Here is an 11,400-nt window from a genome sequence, read left to right on the forward strand (position 1 = left end):
CTGCTGCTGCTGCTGCTGCTGCTGTTGAGCTGCCGACCGCTGCAGCATGAGGATCCGCAGCAGCCCCTTGCAGCTGACACACCTTCACGGACTCGCCGCCTGTTGCTGCTGCTGCTGCTGCTGCTGCTGCTGCGGCGTCTGACGTGGACTCACAAGGCGTCGCGCAGGCGAGCAGAGTATGGGGATCTGCAGCAACACGAGCAGCAGATTTTGCTGCTTCTTCTGCAGCAACTGCTGCAGCAGAGCGGATGCAAAGAGAAGCAGAAATATGGTAAGTTGCCTCCTGAGCAGCAGCAGACGCACCAGCCGCCGGCAGCCCACTGCTGCTGCCGGTGCTGCTGGTGCTGCTGCTAGGTACAGTTATCTGCTGCTGTTGTTGCTGCTGTTGCTGCTGCATCGGTACCGATCCCAAATGCGTCCCCGAGGGGTTCATTCGACTTGGCTCTGCTGCTGAGTGCATCCCTGTGTCTCTGGAAGCGCATGAAGCTGCAGCAACAGCAGCAGCAGCAGCAGCAGCTGCTGCTGCTGCATGCGCGGATGGCTGCACGCCCAGCATCAGCCCTGCAGCGTGCAGGCAAGCAGCTGCTTGCTGCTGCTGCTGCTGCATGCTCAGCCACAGACCTCGACCACATCCTGCAGCAGGAGCTGCTGCTGTTCCCCCCGCACCAGCATCTCCCGTTGCAGCAGCAGTTGCTGCTGCTGCTGCACCAGGTGTTGCTGCTGCTGGACGCTCCGCCTTCAACGACAATGTAGGGCCTGCGCCGCGTCGCAATAGAGACGGCAGCACAGACGGCTGCTGACGCTTGCATGCAGCAACTGCAGCACGAACCTTAAGAGATCCCGCAGCTGCAGCAGAAGCAGCAGCACCCGCTGCTGCTGCTGCTGCTCTTGCATCCACTGACGCTGCTGCTGCGCGTGGTGTATCGCTGCAGTTCGTCTCGGGACAGCCCCGCGATGCATCTGCTGCTGCCTTCGGTGCTGCTGAGGCACCTGGTGCTGCTGCAGCATTCGAATGGCACGGAGAAGTTGTTGCTGCTGCTGCTGCTGCTGTTGGCCAGTCGGGAGCTGCTGATTCAGGCGAACTGCTGCAAGCCACTGATTTACGGCCTCCATGCTGCTGCTGTTGCTGCTGATGCTTCTGTTCCTGTTGCTGTTGCTTCATGCAAGACCAAGGCGAGGGGGCAGATTTGTGTTTTGTTGCTGCCTCTGCCTGCGTGCTGTTGCTGCTGATGCCACTACCCGCAGATGCCCTTCTGCTGCTGCTGTTGCACCCTGTATTGACGCTGCTGCTGCTGTCACAAGCAGTTGAGATACTGCTGCTGCTGCTGCTGCTGTTTCTGCTGCTGCAAGGCGCAGCTCGCTGAAGCGCGTGGGACACAGCTCGAAGACTGGCCTTGCGGCTGCTGGGGGTGCAGGGCTGCGGCAGTACGACAGCAGCAGCAGCTGCTGCAGCGGCAGCTGCTGCTGCTGCTGCTGTCGGGCCCCGCGGGGTCTGTGCAGGGGGCGCAGGACCTCGCGGGGTCGCCATAGTCACGGATGCTGCTTCTGCTGCTGCTGGCTGCTGCTGTGTTGCCTCCCACCCACGCCAATCAGGCTGAGGTGGCTACGGGAGTGCTGCATTAGCAGGAACCACCGCAGACAGCGCAGCAGCAGCATCTGCTGCTGCTGCTGCTGCCGAAGAGTGGAAAGCAGCAGCAAGAACGTCTGCAAAGGAATAGCGGCGGAACCGTTGCTGTCGGCGCCGTCTACTACTACTGCTGTTGCTGCTGCTGCTGCTGCTGCTGCTGCTGCTCCTGTTGCTGCTGCGGCTGCTGCGTCTGGACTGTGTTGGAGCTGTGGAAGCCGTATGGGGGCCTGCTGCTTCGCTGCAGCAGCAACAGGCTGCTAATGCTGCTGTTACTGCTGCTGGAACGGCGTCTTGCTGCCGTGCTGCAGTTGCTACTGTGCCTCCCCTAACGAGCCAACATGTTCGATGGGCCTGTGTAACTGCTGCAGCTGCTGCAGCAGCTGATGCGGTGTACATACACCACAGCCCTAAGAAGCCAATAGGAACCGCAAGAAAGGGGTGCCCCCATGCGGGAGGGTGTGCGCCTGCCGAGGTCTCCGGTGTTCCTGCTGCTGCTGCTGCTGCTCTGCTGCAGCAAGAGGATGTGGATGGCGCAGCAGGGGCCAAGGAACGACAAAGGAACCGGCGGGAACAAGCTTAAAAGAGGAGGAGCCGCAGCTCCTGCTGCGTTTGCTGTTGCTGTTTGTGCTGCCGCAGCAGAGAGCGCTGCCGCGACAGCTCAGGGCAGCACAGGGTACAGGCGACGGGCTGAGGCCCTGCAGCTGTTATTTTAATGCACAAAATATAAGCATAACAATAATAACAACCTCATGCAGCAGCCGCAACAGCGGAAGCCTGCCTTCTGCTGCTGCTGCAGCACCACCAACCAGCTGCTGACGCAGCTGCAGCGCATCAGCAGGGCAGCAGCAGCAGCACGAAGATTGGGCACTCGAACGGGTCTCTTTCTTGGCTGCAGCAGAGTAGCAGCAATTGTTATTTGTTTTTATATTCGCCCCCTCTTTCTCAAGCCTTTTGCTTCGTCTCTGGCTGCTGCTGCTGCTGCTGCTCCTGCTCCTGCTGGGGTTCGGTTCCCGTTGCTGCTCACAGCCTCGAGAGTATCAGCAGCAAGCCCCCAGCAGCAGCAGCAACCACAATAGCAGGAATTGTAAGAGCAGCAGCAGCTGCTGCTGTTACACCGCTGGGCTGCAGCATAAAAGATGGAGGCTGCCGTATTCTCCTGAAGAACACAGACTCGACGGGTGCCAGGAGGAGCAGCAGGAGGAGCAGCAGCAGGAGCAGCAGAAGCAGCAGAAGCAGTAGCAACAGCAAGGATTGCGGGAGCTCCTGCCGCAACACCAACGGAGCAGCACAGCCAGGGAGCGTGCACACGTTCCCGCTCTCTCCCCACACCAGGGGGCAGTGGGGCCTTAATAGCAGCAGCAGCAGCTGCTGCTGCTGCAGCAGACGCAGCTGAGGGCACGGCGTCAAGCGCAGCAGCTGCTGCAGCAGCAGCACCGCAGAAGAAGACGCGATGGCCGCAGCAGCTTCTGCGCGTCTTCTCCAGTTTAGGGGGCTCGTTGCCTTGCGCCCTGCTGCTGCTCCTCCACGGCAGTGCATTGCTGCTGCAGCCGCAGGTGCTGCCGTTGCTGCTGCACCAGCAGCCAGCTGCTGCAGCAGTAGCGGGACAAATGGCCTGATTCTTGCTGCATCGTTACCCCGCATCGGTGGCCACCTGCGGCACAGACTGCAACAGCAGCAGCTGCTGCTGCTGCTCAGTGCAGAACCCGCAGCAGCGGCAGCGGCAGCAACAGCAGCAGCAGTGTCTGCTGCTGACGTTTCCTCCTCTTCTCTGTTTCGACAACAACACCGGCTGCTGCATCTCTCTGCTGGACGGCGGCAGCGCGACGCACCCGATCAGGCACCCAAGCGGGAGCAACCAGCAGCTGCTGCAGCTCCTGCTGCTGCTGCTGCTGAGTGCCACCACCCCGCTCCCTTTGCTGCTACAGGCGTTCATGTTATTCCTGAAGAAACGGAGGCCCCACTGCACCTGCGGTCAGGCTTCACTGCAGCGCCGCCAGTGAGATCCTTGTCTCGTTCGACTCTGCGGTTGCTGCTGCCTTGCTGCTGCTGCTGCTGCTGCCTCTTGTTACTACTGCCCTCACTTTTGCTGCTGCTGCCTTCACTCTTGCAGCTGCTGCCGTTACTGCTGCCGTCGGTGCATGCGGTGCTGCTGGTTTTGCCGCTGCTGCTGCTGTCTTTGCTGCACCCCCTACAGCCTCCTTTGCTGCTGCTGGCATCTGCGTTGCTCGTGTTCTCGTGGCTGCAGCAGCAGCTAGTGTTAGGGGGTGTCAGGCGGCGTTGCTGCTGCACTGTGTTTGCTTCTGTTGCTGCTGCTGCTGCAGCCCCCACGACCTGCGCGTCCCCGTCGTTGGCGCACGTGGATGAAGGTGCTCCTGTTTGGGGCGGTGTCAGTTTCTCCTGTTATTGCTGCTGCATTGATATTTAAGTCGCTGCTGCAGCAGCGGCAGGAGCAGCAGGAGGACGCAACGGCAGCAGCTGAAGAAGGGGAAGCAGCTCTCAAAAGGGCGCAGCAGGTGAGGCCAGGATCTCGGTGCTGCAGCTGCTGCAGCAGCACCTGCAGCTGCTGCAGCATTTGCTGCTGTTGCTGCACTGCTGCTGCTTCTGCTGCATTTGCTGGTGCTTCTACACCTACTGTTGCCGTTGCGCCTGCTCCTGCTGCTGCCGCCGCAATAGAGGACGGGGAGGTGTTGTGTATGGAGCAGCAGGATTTGCTGCTGCAGCTGAAAGACACGGGGTGATCTGCTGCTGCTGTTTGCTGCAGATTGTGGCGAATTCTCTGTCCTGTATCTGCATAGCAGGAGGATCGCAGGACTGTCGCATCGCCTCCAGTGAGCTGTTGCTGCTCGTGCTGCTGCTGCTGCTCGTGCTGCTGCTGCTGCACTTGCTACTGCTGCTGGCGCAGAGTTGTTGCTACAGCAGTTGCTTCTGCTGTATAGTACCATAGGTAGTATTCAGGCTGCCACTGTTGTGTGCGCGGGCGGCTTCCTGCGCCTGGTGCTACTGTTACTTGCACTGCTGCAGTTGCTGCTGCTGCTGCTGCTGCTGCTGCTGCTTTGCTGTTGCAGTATGTGTGGAGCCTCATTTGCCTGAGAGCCGCGTGCTGCGTCTTCCGTCTAAGGAAGTGATTAAAGGCATTGAGAACAACGCCTTGACGTACCTCCTAGCAGGTGAATGCCTTTTCTTCTTTTTATTTATTTCTTTCTCTCTTCTCTGTTCCTTTTCTTCTCGTCGTCCCTGTCTTATTTTCTGTGTTACCTCCTTTTTGTCTCTTTGCTCCTTTTGCTCTTCTTCACGTTCTCTCTTTTTTTTTTCTGATTCTCCGTGTTCTTTGTTTCCCTGGCGGCATCGTCGTTCAGTTTGTGATCGTTGTCTTGGTTTTTTGGGTGCGTTTGTCTTTGTTTTATTCTCTGCTTGTAGTTTTTGTTTTGTTTCCATCTTTGTTTTGAGTCTTCCGTGCTTTCCTTGCTGCCATCTCCGTCTTCGCTTCTCTGTCTTTCCCCTTTTTATCTGTGCTTTCGTCTCCTTGTCCTTTCTCTTTGCTTGTGTGTATTTGCTCCTTGTTCGTCGTGTTTGTGGGTGTAGGCGCGGGTGTTTTGTCTGTCAATATCTCTACCTCTCTGTTTATCTGAATCGTTGACTATGCCTTTTTTTCTGTCTGTATCTGTGTGTGTCCCTTTGTCTGTCTCTCTGCCTCTTTCTGGCTGGGGCTGTGTGTGTGTTTCTTGGGGAACCGCTGTGGGTCTCCGCGTCAGTGGTACCGAATTTGGCTTCATGCCTGTACAGTATCTCTGCCGTCTTTCTCTCAACGCCTTGACCGAATCTCCCTTCACTTGAGTTTCTGCGTTTGTTTGTTTGTGTCTGCTTAGGGGAACGCAGCTCCTTCAGTCTTCCCTTCAATTTCATTCACTTTGCCCTCAGCAGCAACTCCCAGGTGTACGCACAGCTGCAGCAGGGACAGCCCCTGGCACTGCTTTATGTCGACGCCACAACGTGAGGTCATGCAGAGGTGTTCTGCTGCTGCAGCAGCAGCAACAATAGCAGCAACCACAGCAGAAACAGCGACCGCAGCAGGAACAGCGCCATATGCACCGATAGCAACTAGAGCAGCAGCAACGGATTTTGACGCGGCAGAGATATCTTGCGTGTTTCCTGTTTCTCCGCAGGGGAGACAGTTTGCTGCTAACGGGCGTCGCAGCTGTAGTTGAGGCGGCCCCTTACAAGGCCCACTACTGGAGGAGTTGCTGGGCCGCAGCACTACCAGGTAAGAGAACACCCTGTGTGTGCATCCGCCGTAAGGAGACCCTTGTGTGTGAAGGATGAAGTGTAACCCTATATCTACACTGTAGTGAGAGAACTTGTGTGTAGATACACTCGGGGACAGATTGTATATGTGTGTGGGTGTATCTGTCTGTGCACCTCCGTGCATTTTCCAGTGCATATGCTGAGCTGCTCTCTTTGTAGCGTCTTCTTCACCCGCTTCTCTGCTTGCCGCTACTCCTGCTGCTACTGCCGCTGTTCACTTGCTGCTGCTGCTGGTGCTACTGCTGCTGCAGAGGGTCGTCATAGCGCGGACTACAAGCTGGTGAAGTTTGTCCCCAACACCATTGCAATTGACTTGGCCATTCGAGGCGCAGCGAAGTGGAGGCCCATCAAACTGCACCGGGTTATAACGAAAGAAGACATACACTGGAAACTAGAAAAACAGACAGAAGACAACGCTTCGTGATACTGTATCCGCACAAAAATAAAACAGGAGAACAGCTACTCACCCCGAGCTGCTCTGCTGCGCATCTGCTCCAGCTGCAGCTGCTGCAGCTGCTGCAGCTGCTGCAGCTGCGGCAGTTGCGGCAGCTGCGTGTATATATATAGATATATATACATCGATATATAAACATATCGATGCGCACGTATACGCATATGTTTTATGTCAATATGTATGTAGATGTATCAATAGTAGATATATTGATACGCATATTCATATAGACATGCAGCTGCCGCAGCTGCAGCAACAGCAGCTGCAGCAGTTGCAGTTACGGCAGCAGCAGCTCTTGCTATTACCACGTAGGGTGGCCTGGAAGCAGCAGATTATGTGCGAGTATCAGCGTGTTGCTGGGGTCCTCATCGTGGCTGTAGCAGAGGCCTCTGCCGTTCCGCAGGGATCGCCCGATCTCCTGCGCATACAGGCAAAGGCCGAACACGAATTTGTTTTAGCTTTATTTGATTTTACTCTTGACTGAAGGTGTTACCTCTTTACTACTGGTTGCTGTCGTTCGTGCCAGTCTTATTGATTATACAACTCTATTACGCTCCACGCCTCATGGCATCACCTTCTTAAACTCTCTACACCGCCTTTTTACACTGTGTCTGTTCATATCACCGTGCTAGGCTCTCTCTGCATCACTTTATTAAGCTCTCTTATTATATTGTAGTATTTTATTAGAACTCTGTCTGACTACGCCACCTAGTTTCACTTTTCGTCTTATTACACCTTCTCACGAGGACTTCTTTGTACTACACCATCTGATTGACTCTCTGCCTAATACAGCCAGAAGGCACACTTGAGCTGTCTCTCCGCCGCTACGTCTCTGCGGTTGTTTCTGTGTGCGCGTGTTGTGGGCTGGGGTTTACTGCATTGCGTCTGTTATCTCTTTTTGTATGTATTGTTTTTCTTGTTGTGTGCACTGTCTGTGCATGCGATTGTCTCTGCAACATTCGTCTCTATCCTGGCGTCTGTCTCTGCTGTTTGTCTTTTGGATCTGCTCGTCTCTCTGATCTCTCTGTTCACTATTTTTATCTTTTTCTTTAGCGCTGCCTGCCTTCAATTGTATCACTTATGGTGCTGCTACTGTTGCTACTGCTGCTGCTGTTGCTACTGCTGCTGCTGTTGCTACTGCATGCAAAGACAAAACGGGATTCAGAGGACCTGCAGGATGATATGCGCAGTGAACTGCGCGTGGGAGGCGGGGAAATGATGGACAAATCCTGCGAGGGCTCTCAGGTGTATGTTGGGGTATCTCAAAGCCAAAAACCTGTACATACACAGCAGCAAAGAAGCAGCAGCAGCAACTGTACATGCCCCCTGCCAGCATGTAACAGAGAGACAGAGGGGAACGGATACTCTCTGGCTTTCTCTCCCCTACCTGCAAGCCCCACACCCTATGCACTAGGCGCTAACTAACGATACAGCACACAACAACTCACACTTCTGCTATGCTCTTTCTGCTTTTAAGACGTCGACTGGCGTAGTGTTGGTATTATGTGTGACTATAATTACAAACCAATAGTATTATTCTGAAGATTATTTTTATCACTGTATTGCAGAACTATAAGAGTATTACCATTATGATCATTACATAATAGCAATGATAATATTATTATTACTACCATCAGTTCTGTTATTACGACTGTAGTTATCATTTTATTGTTATTTTGAGTGAAACAAACACTGCATTCTACTGCGAGGTGAACTGGACCTGGCTTGTCTTATGGGGATGACGCCGTCTGCTGTGCCGTGGAAGAGACTGGCACGCTGTCCCCTCTGTCTCAGCAGCTGCAGGGTCATATCGATTCGGTCTTGTACTGCAGCAGAGACAACGGGGTGGGGTTGTTGTTGTTATAGATAGACACTAATAAAAGGAACGCAAGGCCATCAATCAGCTCAGGCAGTGGCGGTCATCTTGTGCCTCTTGGTGTATTTTGTCTGGTGATTATGTCTGTGCGTATGTTATGAATTTATATGTCAGTTGTTGTGTCTGTACTCAGCTAAACGTGCAGCCAAATGGGTCTGTCAACTCAAGCATTATCCAACAACTGCTGCAGCGTCTCCTGCTGTTGCTTCTGTTGCATATACTGCTTCGTGTACTGCTGCTGCTGCTGCTGATGCTTATCTGTGCCAACATCCACTCTATCTGTCTGAGCTGCTTCTTTACGTGTACACATTTAGGAGTTGCTGAACGCAGCTCAGTGGAGGTGGGATCTTACCGATGGAACGGATGGTGCCGGTGAGTGCATCGGGGTGTATACTGAAGATATCAGCAACAGACAGCTGAGGCAACTCCCCTGGGGGTACCAGACGCAGCACTAGCGGCTCAAATATCGGCCGCAGCACAACACCCAGACGGAGCAGCAACTCCCCAAAGTAAGGATGCGCCACTGTCTGCAGTATCAGATAGGTGCGCACACACACAATTGCAGCAGCCAACACTACACAACATGAGGAGAGCAGCTGCAGTAACAGCTGCTGCAGCACCAGAAGAAGCACCAACAGCGCCGACGCTAGCAGTTGCACCACATGTAGCAGCAGTTGCAGCGCCACCAGCTGCCGTACCATTCCCTGTAGCTTTCCGATTAAAATGAACGCAACACCTTGAAATCAATCACTAGTTGGTTGTTTGCCAGACTCCGTAAGCATCGCAGAGAGCAAGCAACTCTTCTCGTTGTGCAAACAACAATTCATGTTGCTGTTGACAACAAAGACTACTTGTTTTGTACTGCTCTGTTGCTAACAAACAGCACCTCCCGCTATTTGAAGCATAGCCCAAAAAATGAGGAGTCACACGAGCAGGCATGGTCTAGTGGCTATGACGCTCGCCTCACACGCGAGAGATCCCGGGTTCGATCCCCGGTGCCTGTATGTTTGGGTCTGTTTAGCCACTTTTGATTGTATTTGAATGTGTTGAATTATATATATAATCCCGCCTAACTGTATTTGAGTGTAATTGGCCGCACTTGAGTGTATTTTACTACTTAGCTGTTTACTCAGTGCTGTCTACTGCATATTGACAGTATATTCAGCTGCATAGCTGTATTTGAGTATCTTTGTCAAGCAAAGAGTAAAATATATTCAAACAGAATCAAATACAATCAAGTGTAGGCTGTGTCCGGGGGCAACTAACCATATTCCACCGTATTCCACTCCAGTTGACAATCTATCCAACTGTATCTTAGTTTCTATTTAGGCGTATTCAGCAATAGGTAAGCGTATTGAAATGCATTTGGCTGCGTAGGTAGCTCTATTTGGGTATATTTGATTGCATTTGACTGTACGTGACTCCGTGTAACTGCGCGTTAGTGCATGTGACTGCATTTCACTGTATTTAGTTGCATTCAACTATATTTGAGCTTCTCTGAACGTATCTAACTGCATTCCAGGGTATTGCAGTGTACGTGAGTGTATTTGAGTGCATTTAACTGTATTTAGCTTTTGTTTAACTGCGAGGTTTGTACCCAGGTGTTGATTCCTTCTGATCGTGTTGCAGCTGCTGCTCGTGCTGGTGCTGTTACTGTTTGTGTCTCCTCTCCTCATCAACAGCACAATCGATACCAACAACACCACCCCCCACCAGTTGCGTGTTAACAGGAGGCAGGCACAGCGTCTCCATCGCTTTCATCAACAGCTGCATATGGCAGGAACAGATAACGGCAGCAGCAAGCAGCAGCAGATAGCAGAAGCTGACATGAGCAGCAGGAAAGTGAGAAGCGGTGAGGATCCGCATAGCCTGACGCTCGGATTCAAAATACGCCGGTGCCAGCAGCACCAAAGTCGTCACAAAGCCAACAGGTAAAATTTCACATAACTCTGCAGCAACCAACCCCCCAAAAGAATGGCCAACCTGCAACAGCAACACAGAAACTGTCTCCTACAGTGCTCCAATACTGACGTACTGCCCCCTTCAAAGCTGCCAAACTTCAAAGCTGTCCCCTAGAACACCGTATGGTGCAAGATTGCCTCCTAAAATACTGTCTCCTTGCAGTATTACAATGTTTGAACACTGCAATACAGCAGCACTGCAATGCCGGAATATTGAACTACTGTAGTAGTGCAGTACTATCCCTTGCAGTGTTGTCTCGAGCACTGCTGCAATATTGCAATGCTGCAGTACTGTTTTACTGTCCTTTATCTTGCTGCCTTCAGGGCCCGTCTATCCTTCTTACTGCCCAGAGGCCCCTCACATCAATATTCCTGACTCTAGGTCCCCTGCGTTATCTGCCGTTTTGGTTGCTTCTCGCCTTACCAAGTGTACAGAAGTGAATTTGTTCTCAAGGATGAGGTCCCGCAAGATCGCCTCTGCCTGCAAAGCAAAGCTGCAACACAGCCAGCGAGCTTGGCAAGCTCCCAGCATGGCAGCTAGCTTGCTGGCTAGCTTGCTCCGCTGCCAGCAAAACGGCTAGCTAATTAGCTTTACTAGCTCTCATCAATGCAGCCACCTAGCTAGCTAGGTTGGCAAGCCCCTAACAGGCTAGCTACATCCACTTTGCGTGTCTCTAGCCTTTCTTGGGATCCTGGGGCATGCTTGCCAGTGGAGGGTCTTTACAGCGCGTATTGTTCATACTGTTCGCATATGCAGTAGTATTTTATTTACTATTGCCCCGGACGATTATTTGGTGTCATTATCTGCCATGACTTGTAATTATTTGCCAACATTATTATTAATATTACTAAGTAGTGATAAATAATAAGTGGTAATAAGTGGTGCCGTTATTATTCAGTACTATTCGGTATTCCTGATAGTAATAACAAAGAACACACAAAGGCGGGCNGTGGTGCCGTTATTATTCAGTACTATTCGGTATTCCTGATAGTAATAACAAAGAACACACAAAGGCGGGCCGCTTGCCTGTTCCCTCCTTGAGTAGTTTTTAGTCGAAGGAATGGCGGCACTCTTCCCGTACCCCAGGAGATCGACGCAGTAGAAGGTGTACCTCCAGCGCTCGTGGGCATCTAGCTCCTGAGGGGCCCCCCTGAGGGGGCCCCTGAGGGGGCCCCTGCGGGT

The 11,400-nt window shown here is 52.9% G+C and overlaps 3 protein-coding genes across 3 annotated transcripts in view; 1 reads left to right on the top strand and 2 right to left on the bottom strand.

Moving 5' to 3' along the window:
• Window positions 1-149: 149 nt before the first annotated feature.
• Window positions 150-1,528, bottom strand: EMH_0022220 (uncharacterized protein; the record flags this gene model as incomplete). Its single annotated transcript, XM_013501906.1, has 2 exons — window positions 150-186; window positions 300-1,528. The coding sequence occupies 2 exons, from the start codon at window positions 1,526-1,528 to the stop codon at window positions 150-152; spliced, it is 1,266 nt and encodes a 421-aa protein (XP_013357360.1).
• A 1,549-nt stretch (window positions 1,529-3,077) lies between these two features.
• Window positions 3,078-6,353, top strand: EMH_0022230 (uncharacterized protein; the record flags this gene model as incomplete). The annotated part of the gene is made up of 7 exons (XM_013501907.1): window positions 3,078-3,623; window positions 3,994-4,140; window positions 4,389-4,455; window positions 4,693-4,794; window positions 5,494-5,617; window positions 5,791-5,888; window positions 6,181-6,353. The coding sequence occupies 7 exons, from the start codon at window positions 3,078-3,080 to the stop codon at window positions 6,351-6,353; spliced, it is 1,257 nt and encodes a 418-aa protein (XP_013357361.1).
• A 3,819-nt stretch (window positions 6,354-10,172) lies between these two features.
• The window catches only part of EMH_0022250 (uncharacterized protein), a gene marked incomplete at both ends in the record, with an annotated part of 3,617 nt that continues 2,389 nt past the window's right edge, over window positions 10,173-11,400 (bottom strand). Inside the window, 2 exon segments of the mRNA XM_013501908.1 lie at window positions 10,173-10,239; window positions 10,580-10,698. Coding sequence (XP_013357362.1) covers window positions 10,173-10,239; window positions 10,580-10,698 — 186 coding nt within the window.

Source organism: Eimeria mitis, genomic scaffold (genome assembly GCF_000499745.2).
Source record: "Eimeria mitis Houghton genomic scaffold, Emh_scaff785, whole genome shotgun sequence".
In the NCBI taxonomy this organism is placed as follows: domain Eukaryota; phylum Apicomplexa; class Conoidasida; order Eucoccidiorida; family Eimeriidae; genus Eimeria; species Eimeria mitis.